Raw genomic sequence first — 22,505 nt, forward strand, 5'->3', positions numbered from 1 at the left:
GTGTGAGACTGGGCTTTTCAAACCTGCAGTAGAATGCATTCAGATCATCAGCCAGTTGTGGATTCTCTACAGCTCGGGGGGATGGTGACTTGTAGTTGGTGATGTTCCTCAGGCCTTTCCAGACTGATGCAGGGTCGTTGGCTGAAAACTGTTTTTTCAGCTTTTCAGAGTAGCTTGTTTTAGCAACTCTGATCTCCTTTGTCAGTCTGTTCCTGGCTTGGTTATACAAGATCTTATCCCCACTTCTGTAAGCATCCTCTTTGGCATGACGAAGCTGTTTGAGTTTCCCAGTAAACCATGGTTTATCATTTGTGAATGATAAGAATGACTGGGTAGGAATGCATGTATCCTCACAGAAACTGATGTATGATGTTACAGTATCTGTGAGCTCATCCAGATCGGTGGTAGCAGCTTCAAAAACAGTCCAATAAGTGCAATCGAAGCAGGCTTGTAAGTCCTGCTCTGCTTCATTAGTCCATCTTTTTACAGTCCTTATTACAGGTTTAGCTGATTTCAGTTTCTGCCTGTAGGTCGGTATAAGATGAACCACACAGTGATCAGACAACCCCAAAGCTGCCCGTTGGACGGAATGATATGCATCTTTTATTGTTGTATAACAGTGGTCCAGTATATTACTGTCTCTGGTGGGACATGTAACGTGCTGTCTGTATTTTGGCAGTTCACGGGAGAGATTTGCTTTGTTAAAATCTCCAAGAATGATTAAAAGAGAGTCTGGGTAGCTTTGTTCTGTTTCAGCGATTTGTTCAGCCAGCTGCTGCAGTGCCGCGTTCACACACGCGTCTGGAGGAATGTAAACATTCACGAGAACGAACGAGGAAAACTCTCGTGGCGAGTAAAAAGGTTTACAGTTTATGAAAAGCGCCTCTAAGTTAGGAGAGCACATCTTCTTCAGCGTTGTTACATCTGAACACCAACTTTCGTTAATGTAGAAACACAATCCACCACCTCTCGTTTTCCCTGTAAGTTCCGTGATGCGATCCGCTCTGAACAGCTGGAAGCCCGGCAGATGTAGTCCGTTGTCCGGAATGGCTTCACTCAGCCAGGTTTCAGTGAAGCACAGTGCAGCAGAGTTATTAAAGTCCCTGTTAATGCGGGAGAGGAGAAGAAGTTCGTCCGTTTTGTTAGGAAGGGATCGGAGATTCGCAAGATGAATACTGGGGAGTGCAGTGCGGAGGCCGCGCGAGCGGAGTTTAACCAGCGCGCCGGCTCGCTTCCCTCGTTTGCGTCCGGCCGCGCGTTTTAAAAACACAGCTGCCCCTCCAACGAGAATGTCCCGCAAAACGTCCGAATATTCAAAAAATGTAGATATGTTGTCTGGTGTGTGTGTCCTAATGTCCAGTAGTTCGTCTTTGGTAAAACGGATCGGAAAAGAATGACTAAGCGCAGAACAAACAAAGAAAAACAACACAATAACAGAGGAGCTCCACACCGAGGCGGCCATCCGCGGCGCCATCATGATGTAAAAGGTCATATAAACAGTTGTTTACTTTGAATTTAGCCTGTAAGGTTAGGCTTAGAACATGTCCCACACCTTTCCCTTGTCCCACTTCTTGCCCTCGTCCCTCTCCTCATCCCACTTTTTACCCGCATCCCACTCCTCAACTGTATCCCACTCCTGGCCCTCGTCCCATTCCTCACCCCATTCCACGCCCTCATCCCACTCCTCACCCATGTCCCAATCCTCGCCCTTGTCCCACTCCTCACCCTTGTCCCACTCCTCACCCTTGTTCCACTTCTCGCCCTTGTCCTACTCCTTGCCCATGTCCCACTCCTCGCCCATGTACAACTCCTCACTCTTGTCCCACTCCTCGCCCTCGTCTTACTCCTTCCTCTCACTCTTGTCCCACTCCTCACCCTTGTCCCACTCCTCGCCTATGCCCCACTCCTCGCCCTTGTCCCACTCCTCGCCCTTGCCCCACTCCTCGCCCTTGCCCCACTCCTCGCCCTTGCCCCACTCCTTGCCCTTGCCCCACTCCTCGCCCTTGCCCCACTCCTCGCCCTTGTCCCACTCCTCACCCTTGTCCCACTCCTCACCCTTGTCCCACTCCTTGCCCTTGCCCCACTCCTCGCCCTTGCCCCACTCCTCACCCTTGTCCCACTCCTCGCCTATGCCCCACTCCTCATCCTTGCCCCACTCCTCGCCCTCGTCCCAATCCTCGCGCTCGCCCTTGTCCAACTCCTCACCCACTGTCCCACTCCTCGCCCTTGTCCTTGCCCTAGGTTTATTTGTTCTGACATACCGTGTTAAAGCATTGGTAAATTTGGCAGTAAAAGAACATTGTTTTTGTCTTGGTTGAGCTTGTGTGTAGTAGAAGTTCAAGCATTTTAAATTTGTGTTAACTATATGCATTTTGTTTCAAAGCAACAATAAATGTGGTAAGTGTATAGCCTACACATACAGATGTTGTGCTAACTGGGTTGAGAGTTTAGGAAATTTGTTAAAAGTATCGACAAAATTGTCATAGTGATAGATAAAAAACTGTAATGACAATAATTACAACATAATTGAATAAATGAATCTGATTCAAGAGAAAAATCAGAAATCACAGCCTAGACTGGACGATAGGAGAAGCTGGGGATGGAGGAGGGTAATTAGCGCCAGAAAAACACAATAAGCTGCTGATAATACTGAATGAACCATATAAATACAGTATGTATATATATATATATATATATATATATATATATATATATATATATATATATATATATATATATATATATTTTTTTTTTTAGGAATGCGGTGATAGGTGTTGTATTCCTATAGGTAGACGTGGAGAGCTTGACTAACATGACCTGCCTGAACTGGCGCTAATGCAGAGTTCACACAAGTTAATTTTAGGCCCGATTTTGATTCGCTGACAGGTTTTTCGAAATTGCAGACAAATGTCCTAAATCATAAGCAAATCGGTGCGTGTGCACACGAGTAACAATAACGCAGAGTTCATTTTCAAAGACGTGATCTAGGAGAATCGCTGACAAGTCACTGACGCCTGTGAGATATTTGGCATGCTTAATATCTGGACCTGTCGGTGATTCAAAATCCTGCTGTGTTTATGTGATGTGTTCATGTGCCAAAAGGAGAGCAAGATACAGGGCAGCAGGAGGTTCAGGGAGGAGTTCCAGACCAGAATATCAGTATTTTAATAAATATTTTTACAATTCTATCAAACAGAAACAAAGCAAGCACAAATATTTGCTTGTCCAGCCGCAGCAGCAGAACATTGCAAAATTATTTATTTACATCAAATTCTTTTCGCAGAACACAATTGTTCCTCCCTGTGTCTCCTTAACCATTGCCCCTCCACAATCTTTTTTCTTTTTCTCATTTTTGCTGCAAATCAGCACAAAGACAATTCGGATCACAAACTTTCTGTAGTTAATCATTTTTAATAGCAGAGCGTGAGCACAAGACACAACAGAACGATCCGACAAAGAACTGACAAGCACAAAGACAATATATACACACACGCTGACAAGTCGCAGCTGCAGCTGATCGCTAATCAGTAATCGTAAACTACCCAGCAACACATGGCAACCAATGACGCACATACATACACACACGCACACCACACATCAGAACAACCTCCACAGACCTGTAAAACGTGACAGTGTTTGGTTGTGAAATGTATTTTGCGGACTGGAAAGAGTTGTCAGTGACTCTTCCTAAGTTCCTTTTGTAAAGTCATGCAGTGTGAAACCTCCTGTTACCGATCCATCGTTCAAAAACACAGATTCATTCACTAACAAAACACCACTGTGTGTGTGTGTGTGTGTGTGTGTGTGTGTGTGTGTGTGTGTGTGTGTGTCAGATGTGTAACTGCTTTTTTGTGGATTTGTTTGGAACTATATTGTGTCTAAATGTAACTCAGTGTTAACTTTTTGTTTGTTGAACTGTTGCATAAAATCATTATCACATTTGCAATCATGCTGATGTTCAGAAAAACGGCACTCTTGCAACATAAGTAAAAAAAAAAAAAAATCAGATTTTATCTCATATATTTTTTCTGTGGAAGATTCAAACCGCATTATAATCAGGCAGTGAAAGCATGCACTCTTAAAGTCATGCGCAGGAGTTTATCTAAATTCTCCTAAACATCCAGCAGAAGCTGTTTATCCACCCAACAGATCAAACCACATTTCTCTGCAGATAACACAAAGAAAAATACTGCAACAACCATTTTGACACCGAAAACAGTGAATAACATTTGTGTTTGCTTATATTATTAAAACAAAATTCATCAGTCAATGTTAATGAGAAAACATTCATTTTTAGAGAAGTTTGCATGTGGTTACCTGAGAGATTTGGTGTTTGGGAAATCTGTGTTTATAACAATTTTTGGAAATGAAGCCAGCGCAAGTTCTGCCAGGAAGACTCAATCGTTACATCACTAATTACTTTCTCATCTATCCAATCACATCCTTTACCGGAGCATATAAAGGTTGTACTTACTCATGTTTGAGTTCCTCCCAACCACCACCAGGATGGGACCTTTCCTCCATCCCCCCCTAGACAACTAGCCAAGCTTTCATATCATCCTCAACACCACCAGACGGGATCTCCCCTCTACCCTGAAGACTTCAGGATGTCTCTCCCTCCATCCATCCCACCACCACCAGATGGCCCCCCTTTTTACTTCGTGGGGGGGGGGGGGGGGGGGGGTGAGCTGCGCCCCTGCCTGTATTCAGGCGGGATACGCAGATTCCGTACCCTCGGACTGCGAATCACAAATGGGGCCTAATCCAAAGAACTTGATTGCTTGCTGAGCTCCTAAATAAATGTTATTGTTACAGCATTAATTCTCCCGAGTCTTTCTGGCAGAACTTGTGTTTATAACAAGTTCCATCAAAAAATAAAACCGAGGAGTGGGACAAGGGCGAGGAGTGGGGTGGGGTGTTTTTGTGAGCGCAGACCTTGGTATTTTGGCAAATCTGAGTAAAGCAACTCTTTTGAAACTCTAGTTAAAACATGTGAGTTTACCTTGGTCTTTTCATCTTAAGAAACAGAGAAGTGTCAAGGCCTGGATCAATGTTTGATTAATGTATGATCAATTTATGATGAGTGTCAATTTATGACAATTACAGTTGGGTAGAGTGTCATAGAGTGGGTATAGATTAATAAGTAGGTTTTAAACTTGACAAAAACCAAAAGTATTATGTTTGGATTGTTAGGGGTTGTTTTGACCCATAGACCAGATATGCGAAATGATGACCAGGAGTCAGGATGTTCAATCATCAGAGAGAATTTTACTGAAGAATAGTTTGCAGTTTCATCGTTAGAGTCAGCTTCAGAGTCTCTCAGGAAGGTGTCAGGCCAGACTCTACTCTACCTTACACAAAATTACCACACCAGTTATACCAATTTCAAGGGCATGATTTACATCATTATGGACACGTGGAATATTCCTGATTGGCATAAAGTCTTAACAATGTGTCACGCGAGAATAGATAGGAGACGTTGTTGTTGTTAATCAGGATGTATACATCAGACAATCCCAAGATTGGGGTAGTGTTGACTTCAGGGGAGTCCTAGAAAGACGCCAAGAGGTCTAGGGTGTGAGAAAAGCGGTCCAATCCAGTCGGAAGACCTACACGGAACATGTAACACACACACACAAGACTCTAGGGCACATCTCTCCTCCAAGGTTAGCGCAGCAGTGAGCTTATCAACAGGACAAGATATCAACACCACATGACAAACGAATCTCCAGAAAGAAAAGTATGACTAATGTCATCTACCTCATTCTATAAAAAAATATAAAGACAAAAATGTACTTCTATCAATGGGAAAAATCACACTATATAAATGGGAAGAAATCACGATTGGGAGACTCAAATCCTCCCACCCCTTCCTGTCCTGGGGTTACCAACAACAGGCAGGATTCACCTCTTGGAAGTTCTAACTTTCTCTCCAAGGCCCTGTTGGTCAGGACCCAGAGATAGAGGTCAGGCTATCTATGTCAGGGCACATAGATAGGGGTCAAACTGTCTTTGTCAGACTGTCTCTGGAAAGCATATTAGACACCATACAGCAGACATAGAGTCAAAATCATATTAAATAATAGTTAAATGTATTAATGATCACATAAAATTGATTGTCAATAATTCATTATTTTGAAAGGATAATAACTGATTATTTAATTCATGAGGTTATTAAAATCATTCAAAAGGATAAGATGCATATGATGAAGATGCATATGATGAAGAGGCAAGGGTGTCGGCCCACTACCCCTTCAGGATCAAACAGGTAGAGGAAATAAGACTTAAGGCCATTTTGATGTGCTAATAATTTGCGTAATGGTTTTATTTTTTGATCAGCTGTTTGTGTAATGAGTGCTTCCACACTGAATGCGAATGTGCTGCAGCAGAAAAACAACATTTATTTTTTCCATTTCGTTTTTTTTTAATCTAGTGGCGACAGAAACGGCTTCAACCATTCACATAAAAGGAAACAAAGGATGACAAAATGTCCAGTTGATGTCACGAGCTATTCAGTCAACGTTAACCTTTGCCAGGTGTGGTGTTTCAAAGTGAACGTGTTGCCATCAGTACTGTGCCACTTAAAGGAAGTGTATGTAAGATTGTGGCCAAAAACTGGTACTGCAATCACTCCCCTCCCCCTGACTCGAGGTTGCCAGATTGGCTGCAGGACCAGCAGGAGCATTTGTAGATCTGCAGCTGTGTTAACTAGAGAAGATCTGGCAACCCGGATGCCCAAACACTACTGACTTCGTGATTGGTCCATAGGTTGAGGGCGGAGCTTCAGGCCAAAACACAACATGTCAACATCAACATCAGTTGAGGGCAATAACGACAACTTTTAGATAACAATATTCTGGCCAGACTACTGTTGTCAGTGATATAAGTATTTGAAATTAACACGATTTCGTAATGTCTAGTGACATCTCAGGGCCATTTTATGATTCATTAAAATACATTTCTTACATACAGTTCTTTTAAATGTAACATTGTGACTCCAGATCAATTGGTCCCTGAAGTGCGCGGTTTGTCTTGTCGGATGCGCTGCTGTCTCTGGAGGAGCTCCTCAAATTGTCCCACAGACTTTCGAAAGTACAGTATTGTTCAAAATAATAGCAGTACAATGTGACTAACCAGAATAATCAAGGTTTTTCGTATATTTTTTTATTGCTACGTGGCAAACAAGTTACCAGTAGGTTCAGTAGATTCTCAGAAAACAAATGAGACCCAGCATTCATGATATGCACGCTCTTAAGGCTGTGCAATTGGGCAATTAGTTGAATTAGTTGAAAGGGGTGTGTTCAAAAAAATAGCAGTGTGGCATTCAATCACTGAGGTCATCAATTTTGTGAAGAAACAGGTGTGAATCAGGTGGCCCCTATTTAAGGATGAAGCCAACACTTGTTGAACATGCATTTGAAAGCTGAGGAAAATGGGTCGTTCAAGACATTGTTCAGAAGAACAGCGTACTTTGATTAAAAAGTTGATTAGAGAGGGGAAAACCTATAAAGAGGTGCAAAAATTGATAGGCTGTTCAGCTAAAATGATCTCCAATGCCTTAAAATGGAGAGCAAAACCAGAGAGACGTGGAAGAAAACGGAAGACAACCATCAAAATGGATAGAAGAATAACCAGAATGGCAAAGGCTCAGCCAATGATCACCTCCAGGATGATCAAAGACAGTCTGGAGTTACCTGTAAGTACTGAGACAGTTAGAAGACGTCTGTGTGAAGCTAATCTATTTTCAAGAATCCCCCGCAAAGTCCCTCTGTTAAAAAAAGGCATGTGCAGAAGAGGTTACAATTTGCCAAAGAACACATCAACTGGCCTAAAGAGAAATGGAGGAACATTTTGTGGACTGATGAGAGTAAAATTGTTCTTTTTGGGTCCAAGGGCCACAGGCAGTTTGTGAGACGACCCCCAAACTCTGAATTCAAGCCAAAGTACACAGTGAAGACAGTGAAGACAGTGAAGCATGGAGGTGCAAGCATCATGATATGGGCATGTTTCTCCTACTATGGTGTTGGGCCTATTTATCGCATACCAGGGATCATGGATCAGTTTGCATATGTTAAAATACTTGAAGAGGTCATGTTGCCCTATGCTGAAGAGGACATGCCCTTGAAATGGTTGTTTCAACAAGACAATGACCCAAAACACACGGGCAAAGTCTTGGTTCCAAACCAACAAAATTAATGTTATGGAGTGGCCAGCCCAATCTCCAGACCTTAATCCAATTGAGAACTTGTGGGGTGATATCAAAAATGTGAATGAATTGTGGAATGTTGTTAAAGAATCATGGAGTGGAATAACAGCTGAGAGGTGCCACAAGTTGGTTGACTCCATGCCACACAGATGTCAAGCAGTTTTAAAAAACTGTGGTCATACAACTAAATATTAGTTTAGTGATTCACAGGATTGCTAAATCCCAGAAAAAAAAGTTTGTACAAAATAGTTTTGAGTTTGTACAGTCAAAGGTAGACACTGCTATTTTTTTGAACACACCCCTTTCAACTAATTGCCCAATTGCACAGCCTTAAGAGCGTGCATATCATGAATGCTGGGTCTCATTTGTTTTCTGAGAATCTACTGAACCTACTGGTAACTTGTTTGCCACGTAGCAATAAAAATATACTAAAAACCTTGATTATTCTGGTTAGTCACATTGTACTGCTATTATTTTGAACAAGACTGTAAGTGCAGAACCGGCTATGATAAAGTTTTAGCTCCTGTACAAGATTAGCAGACTCCCCTTCAGACTCTCTGTTCTTTAAGACAGGGTACACCCAAAACCTTCTTTTCGGCTTTTAAATAAGATGAAAAGCTCGTCTTCACTGAATGATGAAGTGTCCATGTTTTGTCAGCTGTTGCCGCGAATGTTTTGGAAAGTTGGAGCTCTGAAACGTCGCAAATTCATGTCGCGGCTTATGTGAATGTTTTTGACGCGATATATTCGCATGCAGATATTTGCTTATTCGCTTCGTTTTTTCGTTACGCGTCCAGTGTGAAAGGGCCTTTAGGCAAAACAGTTATGGGAAGAAGTTTGTCAGTTATTAAGAGATTTTTTACCATAACTCTAGTAAACACCAATGCAAAACAACGGACTATAAAGATAAAATAGGCAGGGGCTACTCTTACTGGGGTCCCAACAAGTAAAAAATACAAAACTGCATTAATCAACTACAAGTCAATGAAACATACAAACCCAAAATTCATTCCAAATATCAAAATCAACAATTTACTATATATTGTGCCATTAAATCTTCCTTTAAAGATTTTTTTAGAAGTAATTTTACTTAAAAAAACAAGAATTTAGAGAGGAGAAACATTCAGAGACTGTGATGATGGACTTCCACAATTATTAAAGGGACAGTTCACCAAAAAAATGAACATTCTGTCATGAATTATTCACCCTCAGGTTTTATTCACCGCCAATATCAAGATATTTTTAAAGACATCAGAGTACTCTCTAACCAATCAATACAAAGCTGTTTAATGAACACTTTTAAGGTCCAGAAAGGTAGTAAAGACATTTTTAAAACAGTCCATGTGAGTGGTTTATTATGAATCAACAAGAATATTTTTTATGTGCGCCAAAACAAACAAAAATACAACTTTATTTAACCATTTTGTTCTAGCCTGTCATACCCCCTTTTCACGAGCATAAATCGGGTGCTATTTCAGCGCTAGTGCTGCACGAATGTAGGACCGTAAAGCCATGTACATCAATAGTAACGCAACGTTCACCATTGTTGATGGAAGGCTTGTTCGAGATGCATCGATCCTACATTGGCATCAAAACAGCGAATCCAACACATTCATGCAGCTCGCCGTAATTTGTACAGATGGCGATTGCAATCGAGCAGCTGCTATTTTAAAATCATCTTTTTGGTCATGGTAACCCCGCACCAGGCTGCTTACGCAAGCGGTTCTTACTTCTAGACCAGCAATGTTTTGTGCTACTTTAGAACCACTTTTCCTGGTTCAGAGCTGGTGCTTTGGGTGTCAAAAGACAAAAAACTGATTTGAAACTAGGCTCTGGCTCTCAAACTGCCTTGGTGGAAAGGGGTATCAGTGTCCTACGCAGTTTCCGCTTTAAACGGCGCAAGCGCTTTCCGTCCTACGGCAGCCGAGGCTGTTCACGTGAGCACCGCGACACGTGTGTGAAGATGACGCGGGAGCTACACTGTACTGAAATGGTCTGATCTACTCTACTCCTACTGCTTTGCCCGGCCCCTTAGATCATCTGAGCTTGGTCTTTATTCCATTCTTCGTTTTCAGTTGTCCACTGTAGATGGAAGGTTGTTTAGTATTAAAAGATTATTTTTATAATGTAAAGCTTATATGTGGCACTGCTGAAATTGTTAGAATACACATCAAGTCTGTATTCCTGCAGGAGCCGCTCAACATAATAAATGTAATAAAACATGGAGAGACTCTTGAACCTCAGAGTGAGAAAACTTTATTGATAAAGGCAAGCACATATATATGACAGATATACAGCAGAAGAAGTGAGATCTGTGTGACTCTTATATGAGAGAAATATTAACATCAGTTTCTCGAATAGGATATTAACAAATCTAAGACTTAAAGAGAGCAGAAATAATCATCAGTATTTGTTATGACAAAAACACACTTGAAGAATCTTTCAAGTTCAGCTTTCTGCTTTCGATTTCAGTACTTCCTGGAAAAGATTAGCCTTAAAATAATAAAATCTCACAAATATAAAAATATTCAGATAGTGGGAAATGACAAATCAATCATGAACCTGATGTGTGAATATGAGCTTGATCTCGTTCAGCTCTTCTGGATCTGATCTCATAAACCACAAGCATGACAGTAGCCACGCCCACCAGAGCAGAGAGGACCAATCGGATCACAGCTTCAGTGGGACCACAGCAGTGGACTGAGGAATAAAAACATCAAACTGAGATCAGCTCAGTCAATAAACGCTAATATCAGCGCTGACATCAACTAATATCAGCCGTGCTGCCGTACCTGCACATGTGTGACAGAGTTGAGTGATGTCCAGATGTTGAGTCTGGTGGCTGATGGGATTGTTCAGCACACAGCTGTAGGTGTTTTTATCCTGATATTCCACCTCCAGAGGTAGAGAGAGACTGATGCTGAGATCAGACGCACTGATGCTGGACAATAAACTGTTTCCTTTGAACCAGGAGAGAGTCACATGACTCACATTCACCACTGATGAACACACCAGTGAACAATATGAGGATGATGAAGATGAAGAACAGTTTGAAGAGTTACTGCTGATGACAGGAACAGGCAGACGAGCTGAAAACAAGAGAGAATAAAGAGAAATGAGGATGAGTGAAGATATTCAAGCAGACGAGGAAGAAACATGGAGAGGAACCAAAACTGATCAAAAGTAGAGCATTTAAAACTCTGATAGAGAAAGTGAAATATAAACCTGATGTTAATGTGAAAAGGGAATTAGTCATGATAAGATGCTTCTTTAGATCTAGTTATATAAATTAACAAAACAAAAAAATTAAACTAATATTTAACTCACCATAGACAGTGAAACGAAAATAAGAACGCCGTCTCCAAAAGTTGATCTCTAGTTTATAATCTCCAGCATGTTCAGTTGTGATGTTTGTGATGGTCAGAGATCCAGTTTGATTGTCCAGCTTCAGTCTGTCTCTGAATCTCCCATCAGGACCATCATTTTCAGAGACTCTGTCGGTCCCATAATTGATTTGAGCGATTAAAGTGTTATGATCTCCAAATCTCCACTGAATCACATCATCCTCTATTTCAGTGAGCTCAGAGTCTAGAGTGACTGAATCTCCCTCCATCACTGACACTGAATCCCGAAACAAACAAACACACACACACACACACACAGAGAGAGAGAGGGGGGGGGGGGGGGGGGGGGTGTCACGGATAAACAGATTATAATGGTTTATTAAATTAAATAGTTTAACATACATTTGAAATAATATCATAAAACAAACAAAAAAGAAGCAAAATCTTGTTTCAATTAATTTATTTTTTGTCATTAAAAAACAGGTGTAAATGTTTTTGACCTCACCAATGACAGTGAGATAAAATTCAACCCTCACTCTGTTGATCTTTAGATCATAATCTCCAGCATGTTTCATTGTGATGTTTGTGATGGTCAGAGATCCAGTTTGTTTGTCCAACTTCAGTCTGTCTCTGAATCTCCCATCAAGAACATCATCATATACAGAGAAGCTGTCGGTCTGTTTATTGATTTCAGCGATTAAAGTGTATCTAAATCTCCACTGAATCAGATCATCATCCTTCAGTTCAGTGAGATCAGAGTCTAGAGTGACTGAATCTCCCTCATTCACTGATATTTGAACTGTCACACTCACACACACACACACACACACACACACACACACACACACACACACACACACACACACACACACACACACACACACACACACACACACAGACACACACACACACACAGAAAACAAACAAAAACAAAAGTTTACATGAATATCATCATTAAACAACAGAAGCAAAATAGATTTTGGATTAATAATTAAATCTCTGTGCTGATTCAAATCTAAAACAGGAGAAACTGATATTTAACTCACCAAAGACAGTGAGACGTAAATTCTTCAACCTCTCCCTCACACCGCTCATCTGTACTTTATAATGTCCATCATGTTCAGTTTTGGTGTTTGTGATGGTCAGAGATCCAGTTTGATTGTCCAGCTTCAGTCTGTCTCTGAATCTCCCATCAAGAACATCATCATATACAGTGAAGCTGTCGGTCCGTTTATTGATTTCAGCGATTAAAGTGTTTCCAAACCACCACTGAATCAGATCATCATCCTTCAGTTCAGTGAGATCAGAGTCTAGAGTGACTGAATCTCCTCTTTTCACGGACACTGAATGAACAGGATCACTACCGAACACTTCTGAAATGTTTTTTCACAGAATAAAGCTTTAAAATCACTTGATATTGGTTTGATGAAGCTTCACTAAAATACTTTTATTCATTTAAATGTGAAGATTATGATATTCTGCAGCAGCACAAAGACAAAAGATGATGAATGAAAAGAGAAATAGATTTATATATGGAACAATAACTAAAGACACTTTTACTTTAATGTTTAATTTCACACTCAGTCTAATGCTGTCGAGTATCTGAGCTTCATATTTATATTACTTTATTTAATGAGATTTAATTTGATCTGACAGTAAAATAACGATTGAATTATTTCTATATGAGACGAACTGTAACGTGTTTGTTCTGTTCAGGGTCAGTTCTTCGTACGTCACCTAAAACATCTGAGATGATTTGACAGATCCCAGATCTTTTAATCCTGGTAAATGATCTCTGGCTAATTTGGTTCTTCAAACTAATTTGTGGATTGGATTAACATCTCTGGATTAAGTTATCTGAGATTACTGCGTGGTCTCATGTTCTCTAAAGAGGGCAGATGATCGATACTCGAAACCACGTTCAGCAATGCAGCGATTGGCTGGCGGCAAGACAGCAACGAAATAACATCATATAACTAAAAGGGTGGTAAAACACGATTTCACTTTTCTAACTTTAGCTAGTGTGTAATGTTGCTGTTTCAGCATAAACAACATCTGCAAAGTTACAACGTTCAAAGTTTAAAGCAAAGGGAGATATTTGCTTTTAAAGAAATCATTTTCTAAGGTCTACAGAAAACGGCCGGTAGGGAACCACGGCCTTTTCCTCCAGGGTTGGTGACAATAGCGGCTCCAATATTTACATAAACCTCTCCTATGAGAATATTACATAAGGGGGCCGAGGCCATTTTGCAATGCCGACGAAATGCTGTTATTTTTATCCGGATTGCAGGTCCACTTTGTTCAGCCTTCCAAGGGACAGGGGAGTTAGGGATCAATTGTTTTAGCACGTTGACTGTGTTTAAACATATAACGGCAGCGCGGACGCCCACAGCCTGTGATAACTTTACCAATCAAGTAACACAATCATTTTCTACCATGTTCCCTCACGTAATGTCACATAAGGTGGATACAGGGTGATTGGGACACTTTTCCCAAGTCATCTCAATGCCAAAGAGTGTCCCAATCACCTTGAACTGGATGTGAAGTGGATGATCTTGTCTTGAAAATCCAGCAGGCTCTGTCAGTGTTCTAATATAACGGCGGCGCGGACGCCCACAGCCCGTGATAACTTTACCGATCAACTAACACAACCATTTTCGACCCTGTTCCCTCACATAATGTCACATTACATGCACTCACCTAAAGGATTATTAGGAACACCAGTTCAATTTCTCATTAATGCAATTATCTAAAAAACCAACCACATGGCAGTTGCTTCAATGCATTTAGGGGTGTGGTCCTGGTCAAGACAATATCCTGAACTCCAAACTGAATGTCAGAATGGGAAAGAAAGGTGATTTAAGCTATTTTGAGCGTGGCATGGTTGTTGGTGCCAGCCGGTCCGAGTATTTCACAATCTGCTCAGTTACTGGGATTTTCACACACAACCATTTCTAGGGTTTACAAAGAATGGTGTGAAAAGGGTCATCCAGTATGCAGCAGTCCTGTGGGCGAAAATGCCTTGATGATGCTAGAGGTCAGAGGAGAATGGGCCGACTGATTCAAGCTGATAAAAGAGCAACTTTGACTAAAATAACGTTACAACCAAGGTATGGAGCAAACATTTGTGAAGCCACAACACGCACAACCTTGAGGCGGATGGGCTACGACAGCAGAAGACCCCACTGGATACCTCATCTCCACTACAAATAGGAAAAAGAGGCGACAATTTGCACGAGCTCACAAAAAAATGGACAGTTGAAGACTGGAAAAATGTTGCCTGGTCTGATGAGTTTCGATTTCTGTTGATACATTCAGATGGTAGAGTCAGAATTTGGCATAAACAGAATGAGAACATGGATCCATCATGCCTTGTTACCACTGTGCAGGCTGGTGGTGGTGGTGTAATGGTGTGGGGGATGTTTTCTTGGCACACTTTAGGCCCCTTAGTGCCAATTGGGCATCACTTAAATGCCACGGCCCACCTGAGCATTGTTTCGGACCATGTCCATCCTTTATGACCTCTGATGGATACTTCCAGCAGGATAATGCACCATGTCACAAAGCTTTAATCATTTCAAATTGGTTTCTTGAACATGACAATGAGTTCACTGTCCTAAAATGGCCCCCACAGTCACCAGATCTCAACCCAATAGAGCATCTTTGGGATGTGGTGGAACGGGAGCTTCGTGCCCTGGATGTGCATCCCACAAATCTCCATCAACTGTAAGATGCTATCCTATCAATATGGGCAAACATTTCTAAAGTATGCTTTCAGCACCTTGTTGAATCAATGCCACGTAGAATTAAGGCAGTTCTGAAGGCGAAAGGGGGTCAAACACAGTATTAGTATGGTGTTCCTAATAATCCTTTAGGTGAGTGTATATCAGGTGAAGTGGATGATCTTGTGTTGTAAATCCAGTAGGCTTCGAGTCTCTGTAAGTGTTGAAAACATGCAATGGCGGCTTCCCGCCCACAGCTCGTGATAACTTACCGATCAACTAACACGTGCACTAGCCGGTTAGCGAATCAGAACACAGTTGGAAGAGCTAACCAATCTGAGCCCATTGCGTATTTTTGAGGGACTGGCTTCATAGAACCCAGAAACCATCAGACCGTTTTTACAAGGAGGGACAGAGGATTGTAGAATAAAGGTAAAAAATGAAAAATAATGCAATTGTTCAAAACCGAAGCATGAACACGTTACAGTGCACCCCACAAATACAATATAGCCTTTGAAAGAATGTGTTTTACCACCACTTAAAAAAAGACACCTGGTGAAAAACTTGACCAAACTGTTGGACCTTTATAAGGAAACAGCCAAGCAACCAAAACTACCCCAGTTATAATAGATAAATGAAATGTGTACCGTTTTAAAATATGATTCCCAATAATTTATATTACTTTTATATTTGAAGCAGATTTGTTACGTTTATCAAAGTTTCTGAAGGGTCACGATCAAGTTACCTGCATCAAGCCATACCATAATCTCTATAACCACTCAAATGAATGCACTGTAGACTCCAACAAAATTATAAAGTAATTGTAGCGGAGGGGGCGTGGTTTCGCGAGGTCTGTAGCGGGAGAGAAGGTACGGGCCAGAGCGGAGAGTAAGTTGGTCAAGTGCAAATGAATAACAACAATAATTCTATATTCTATAATAAATCTAATTGCAGTAATTGCCGTGGAGAGACAGCACAAAGCCGCTGCGGGAGGAGAGGAAGAGAGAGAGAGTTTGGACTGGGACTAGTTGATCACCCTGAGCCTGAGACGATATATTGAAGAGTTTACGAGTTGTGAGATTGTGTTGGAGAGACAGAGTTTTACGCCCTTGTGCGTGTTTGTGTTTACCTGTTGTGTTTGAGAAATAAAAGTGTTACTAGTCCCAGTCATACCGATCCCGCCTTCTTCTTTCCCCACAAAAAAATTCCACCAAAAATAATTATATCAATCAAGTGGTTGTGTCTATATTATAGACTACACAACATTATATTGTAGCGCACAGACTCTTCATAGTTGTGAAATTGCTGTATTGTTTTGCACCGCCAGCGATGAGGTTAACACCGAGAGTTCAGAGGGGTGGGAACAAAAGCGAGAGAGTTAGATGGGTGCGCTTGTGTGTGACTGTGTGTTTTTCTTCGTTCCTATTAAAGTTCAAGAACAGAGCCTTCCTTGTCTGTCATTTTTTAGACATTACAATATGATGTCAATATAATACAATATTTTATAATAATATAATATATTTTTTTATTAATTATTATTATATTATTATTATTATTATTATTATTATTATTATTATTATTATTATTAAATTATTATTATTATATTATTATTATTATTATTATTATTATTATTATTATTATTATTATTATTATTAAATTATTATTTCCCCTAGTTCAGTAAGGAAATCTTGTAATAACGCAGCAGTGGCTGGGACAGATTTTAACTATCAATGCTGCTTAAAAAAATACAATCTAATCCTGTTTACATGAAATAAGCTCCTGAACTTGTTTAAGTTTACGGACCTGTTGCTATGACAGCAAGCCCAGGATGAGCGTCGAAGAACCAAACAATCCAAGATCGTGCTAAATCGTCAACAATCAAATCCAGCTAACTGAGATGGTGACGTATGCAGAACGAGCCCCTGGTTTAGTTTTCTCTCTGTTTCCATTGGCCTGTGTTCTCTATCATTAGTTCATTAATCCCAGTCCTGTTTCTGTTCTTCCCATGATCTCCCTGTTATTTAAACCCCGAGTTCTGTTCAGCTCATCGTCCGGTATCGTCTACGTTACGTGCTTGTGTTTCTCCCCATGATTCTCCTGTGTATTGTGTGGATTATTAGAGTAAAGACTGTTCTTTGAGTTATTTCCTGAGTCGTGCGCTTCACTACAGCCACCGTTGCTGACACTAACAGTGAATGTTAATCTTTTCTAACTCATTTAACCAGTAATTTATCACATGATACCAGAACAGAAACAACTGAAGCCATAAAAACACATTTAAAACTCACCATCCAGACGCCACAAACACGAACAGAGCAAAACTAATCTGAGAAACATTTTCTTCATCGGTTCACTGAAAAGCCCACGATAGTTACTCTTCAAATGTCTGAAAGATTGATCTAATACACAAATTAACTGTGATATTTATCAGGTTAGGTGTGAATCCTCCCCCAACCTCAGTTAGTTTCCGCTCACACATCTCCTTTAGCATAATGAAACAATTTTTTGCTGATCTTACATTTTCAAATGAATTCTGGCCCTAAAGATAAGCCATTTCCTGATACACATGCTCCGTTTCCAAGAGTTAAAATTACAAATGAATGCATACTCCACAAGACATGTTTGATTTCGCCATCCAGATGCTCAAAGTTGATCGGGAGAATGCACATTTTAAACAGCTTACTGTACAGGTCAGTTATTGGTCCACAGTACTTTAAAAAGCATGGCATCCCTTCCTCTACCCAGAGATCTTGGGTGTTAAAAGAGATTTGTGTCCTGTATAGTGGAGAGTTTGACTGTATTAATAATAGAGACTGAGAGTATTGCTTGTTTGTTTAAATTGAACACTGTTTGTATCGGAGGAATTTTGTTGGTATATTTGACCCTTTGCCCCGATTTTTTGACACTGATTTGGACTGTCCTTTAGTTTGTTTGCCTGATTATAAATATATTGTAAATACTGATTATTTGGAAAAGTAGGGAGTCTGACACATTTTTTGTCTATCTGGAGCAGGTTTATATCAAGGATGACTCTGTACATGTGTCTGTGATCGCAGGATCGCAGGACTACATCTGTACATGCAGGACTGTGATCGTAGGGACGCAATGGGCAATCCAACTCCAGGAAAGACGACTCGACCAAGAACCCCAGGGAACAGGAACGCACACCACACACACACAGGAATCCTGTAACGATCTGACAATGATAGTGGGTGAGTGGGGTGAATAAATAGGGGAGATAATTAGGTGCAGCTGGAGATGATGATGAGAGCAATCAGTAGCCACGCCTCCAACAGCACCACACAAACACAGTGGGAGAATGAGTCACTGAACCCATGAACCGTGACAGTACCCCTCCCCCTAGGAGCGTCTCCTGACGCTCCCAGGAGGACCTACCTGTCGATTGTAATCATCGATGAGGGAGTAAGCAGGAACTAGCAAGAACCCAACTCCTCTCCTCCGGACCGTAATCCTCCCAGTCCACAAAGTACTGAAATCCGCGTCCCCTCCGTCTCGAGTCCAGAATACGGTTGACCGAATAAGTGGGTTCCCCATCTACGAGTCACGGCGGTGGGGGAACCGGGGCAGGCGGGTTAATAGGAGAATGAAAAACAGGCTTTAATTTGGATACATGGAACATGGGATGAATCCTCCCGTACGGTGGAGGTAGTTTGAGGCGGACTGCTACTGGACTAATGATCTTGGTAACAGGAAACAGACCAATAAATTTGGGAGCCAATTTATTACATACGGAGCGCAGAGAAATATTCTTGGATGAAACCCACACCTTTTGACCAACGACGTAGACGGTAGGCTTAGACCAGTGGGGATTGGCTTGGGCCTTGGTGCGCACCCCTACCTGGAGAAGAGTCTCACGGGCTCTGCTCCATGTATGGCGACACCTCTGGACGAAGGCGTGAGCGGAGGGGACTGCGACTTCGGATTCCAGACTAGGAAATTTTGGTGGCTGGTACCCTACACTACATTCAAATGGAGAAAGGCCCGTGGACGACACTGGTAACGTGTTATGTGCGTAATCAACCATTGACAGTTGTTTACTCCAGGAGGAAGGATTCTTGGACACCAAACATCGCAACATTCTTTCAAGATCCTGGTTGTTCCGCTCGGTCTGACCATTGCTCTGGGGATGGAAACCCGAGGACAGACTTACAGTCGCTCCCAGTAATCTACAAAACTATCTCCAGAATTTGGATATAAATTGGGGCCCCCTGTCGGAAACCACGTCTATCGGGAGGCCATGTATTTGAAAGACGTGATCAACGACAGCCACCGCTGTCTCCTTGGCAGAAGGTAATTTTGGCAAGGGAATAAAATGAGCAGCCTTCGAGAACCGGTCAAAATGACAGTCTTGCCCTGGGAGGGCGGGAGGGCAGTAATAAAATCTAGCGCAATGTGGGACCAGGGTCTTGAAGGAACTGGCAGCGGTTGGAGTAACCCATCTGGAGGATGATTGGAAGTCTTACCAATGGCACAAACCGAACAAGCCAAAGCAAATTCCCGAATGTCACGAGCCATACAAGGCCACCAGAATCATTGCTTAACCAAAAAATCGGTTCGATTAACTACTGGATGACAAGCCACATTAGAACAATGACCCCATCGTACAACTTCGGACCGTACACTCTCGGGCACAAATAATCGACTCAGTGGTCCGTCGGTTGGAGGCATTACCCCTTCTAAGGCCGATTTGACCCTCGATTCGATCTCCCAAAGGAATGTGGAGACAATGAGTCTCTCAGGTAAAATACACTCTGGAGTGGACGGACATTCGGAGCGATCAAAAATGCGAGATAAAGCATCAGGCTTGATGTTTTTGGAGCCCAGGTGGTAAGAGAGAGAAAAATCAAAACGACCGGAAAAAAGGGACCACCGTGCCTGCCTGGAATTGAGTCTTTTAGCAGTTTTGATGTACTCCAAATTCTTATGATCGGTCTAAACAATAAAAGGAACCCCCGACCCTTCTAGCCAATGACGCCACTCTTCCAATGCCAGTTTGACAGCCAACAACTCTCTGTTACCAATGTCTTCGGTAGGTGACATGCGATGGGAAAAAAACGCGCACGGGTGCATCTTGTCATCCGAGGAAGAGCACTGTGAAAGAACCGCACCTACCCCCACCTCCGACACATCGACCTCCACCACGAACGGACGTGATGGATCACTGACTGTGCATGAAATGTGCATTTCTCCGCCTTGACAAAAAGCCCATTCGCTAGCAAACTCTGGAGCACTCGTCTGATGTGCTGAACATGTTCCTGGTGTAGTGGACAGCATACTCTAGGGCCCAGTTTATGGCAGGACCCCTATTTGCCCGTAACAGTGGACAAAGGTTTGCTACATTTTGATTGGATCTTGTTGGACTAGCACAAACAAAATGTCCAATGGCATCAGATAAAGATGCTTGGACAACAGCCAGACACCTCTTTGAGGGCAAGAAGAAGACCTCTAGTACCAAGCCCAGGAAGGACAGGACTTCTCATTGGTCCACATGCAGTTTCTGCTCTTCACCCATCTAGAGACGGATCCCGAATGTCCTGATTTGTGACGGCCATAAACATTCCTCGGGACTTCAGCAGTAGTGGGTGAAACAAAGAAAGACCAACACTGATCCATCCAAATCCATTCACAACTATGTTTGGAAACCTTAAGACTGATGTAAACTACACACATCCATCTCATACTTATTCAGAGAAATAAGTATTCTCAGTGACAGCTATTTGTAATGCAACATCTTCCACAAATTCAGCTGTTAATGAACAAATGAATGAACACATGACAGTTCAATCTTTTTCCATCATGCTTGGTGCCTATGTGTTTAGTATATTGCCAAGGGTATTCTGATGGTGGTTTGGAAAGTGAGAAATGCATTGATGAACTTTAAAGACCATTTAAAGACTTCTAACTGTGTACAGTATCCAAATGAGTTCCACAGGGGAAAGAAGGGTGGGCCACACTGTGTGCCCTCTCTGATGCCAGCAGCCAATAGCAGCACTGGAATGGAGAAGCGCCAAATTGCAATCTCCTCCTATTCGGGAAAGGATAAAGGTACCCTTTCAATAGACACTCCAAGTTCTGAGTCTGTCCGCTGAGGATTAGACTGAAACAGTTCACCAGGTTCTGAGTCTCCTCCACGCGAGAGACAAACAGTTCACCAGGTTCTGAGTCTGTCCGCCGAGGATTAGACTGTGACAGAGCAACCAGGTTCTGAGCCTCCACATGCGAGAGACAAACAGTTCACCAAGTTCTGAGTCTGTCCACCGACAATTAGACTGTGACAGAGCAACCAAGTCCTGAGCCTCTGGTTTAACCAGAGAGACAACACAAGTTTCGAGGATTGTAGAAAAAATTCATTTTCATTAGGCCTTAGTAGGCCTCACTAGGCCTTAGCTGCAGTATAAGCTGGCCTCAGCTGGGCACCAAGAAACCAAGGTCTGCCGCTTGTAAGAAACATCAAAGCGTGAGAAACAGGAGTTGTTACATTAGTTGCAAGGGAAAATGGGTGAGAAGCGCTGGGCCACTGTCATGTACTGGGAAGGCGGGGAAGGCCCACAGACAAATATGATACATTGTTGATATATAATTGTGGAAAAAACCAGGAGGTGACTGTAAAAAGAATAGTGCCTAATGGATGAGAACGAAAAACTAGTGGCAGTCGGCCACCATTACAAAGAAGACTAGATAAGTTTATGAATAGAGCAACTGTGGCAAAAAGTGTGGGGAGTAATGCACCTCCCATGAAACCTTGAGCTAGAACTGTATTAAAGTGTGAGCTGAGGAAGAGATGGTCAGATGTTCAGCTGGCATCTCACTTTGTTGTTCATACAATAAAGTTAATTTCTTCTGAGACCTGGAACTTCGACTCTGATAGATTTTTCTTTAAAGAGTTAGAGACAAGTTAGAACTTAGAATTTGCCACGACAGGATCTGAATCTACAGCTTGTGAGGCAGCAACAGATACGACAACATTCTGAGCCTCCAGCCTTTGAGGAAAGAGACATTAACCAACACTACGTTCAGATTTTTAGTCCATGAGACGACTACAGCACGTCCCGAGTCTCCATGCTAAAGAGACCAGAGCAGACTGACCAACTTCTGTCAGTGTCTGGTCCAAAGAGGCAGAAGACACACAGAGACATTTGCAACAAGGTTAAGCTCAGGAGAGCAAACCTTCACTTCAAGGTTCCTTCGTCTGCGTGTTCCAGGTTAAGGACC

General features: G+C 42.0%; 1 protein-coding gene across 1 annotated transcript; it reads right to left on the reverse strand.

Annotated features, from left to right (window-relative positions):
• Positions 1–10,760: 10,760 nt before the first annotated feature.
• Positions 10,761–17,670, reverse strand: LOC137039675 (uncharacterized). Its single transcript, XM_067414949.1, has 6 exons — positions 17,561–17,670; positions 12,597–12,923; positions 12,056–12,349; positions 11,534–11,827; positions 10,999–11,295; positions 10,761–10,906 (listed from the first exon to the last, which is right to left on the reverse strand). Exons 1-6 carry the CDS (start codon positions 17,616–17,618, stop codon positions 10,761–10,763), a joined length of 1,416 nt encoding a protein of 471 aa, XP_067271050.1. The 5' UTR covers positions 17,619–17,670.
• Positions 17,671–22,505: the final 4,835 nt, after the last annotated feature.

The sequence above is a fragment of the Pseudorasbora parva genome, chromosome 14, assembly GCF_024679245.1.
Source record: "Pseudorasbora parva isolate DD20220531a chromosome 14, ASM2467924v1, whole genome shotgun sequence".
Lineage (NCBI taxonomy): Eukaryota > Metazoa > Chordata > Actinopteri > Cypriniformes > Gobionidae > Pseudorasbora > Pseudorasbora parva.

Bases quoted from the DNA above. Each gene is read 5' to 3' on its own strand.
- LOC137039675 (XM_067414949.1), bottom strand. From the start codon at position 17,618: ATGAAGAAAATGTTTCTCAGATTAGTTTTGCTCTGTTCGTGTTTGTGG. The intron at 11,296-11,533 runs GTGAGTTAAATA...TCTTGTTTTCAG, and splicing joins TTTTCGTTTCACTGTCTATG to CTCGTCTGCCTGTTCCTGTC. The intron at 10,907-10,998 runs GTACGGCAGCAC...TTTATTCCTCAG, and splicing joins ACTCTGTCACACATGTGCAG to TCCACTGCTGTGGTCCCACT.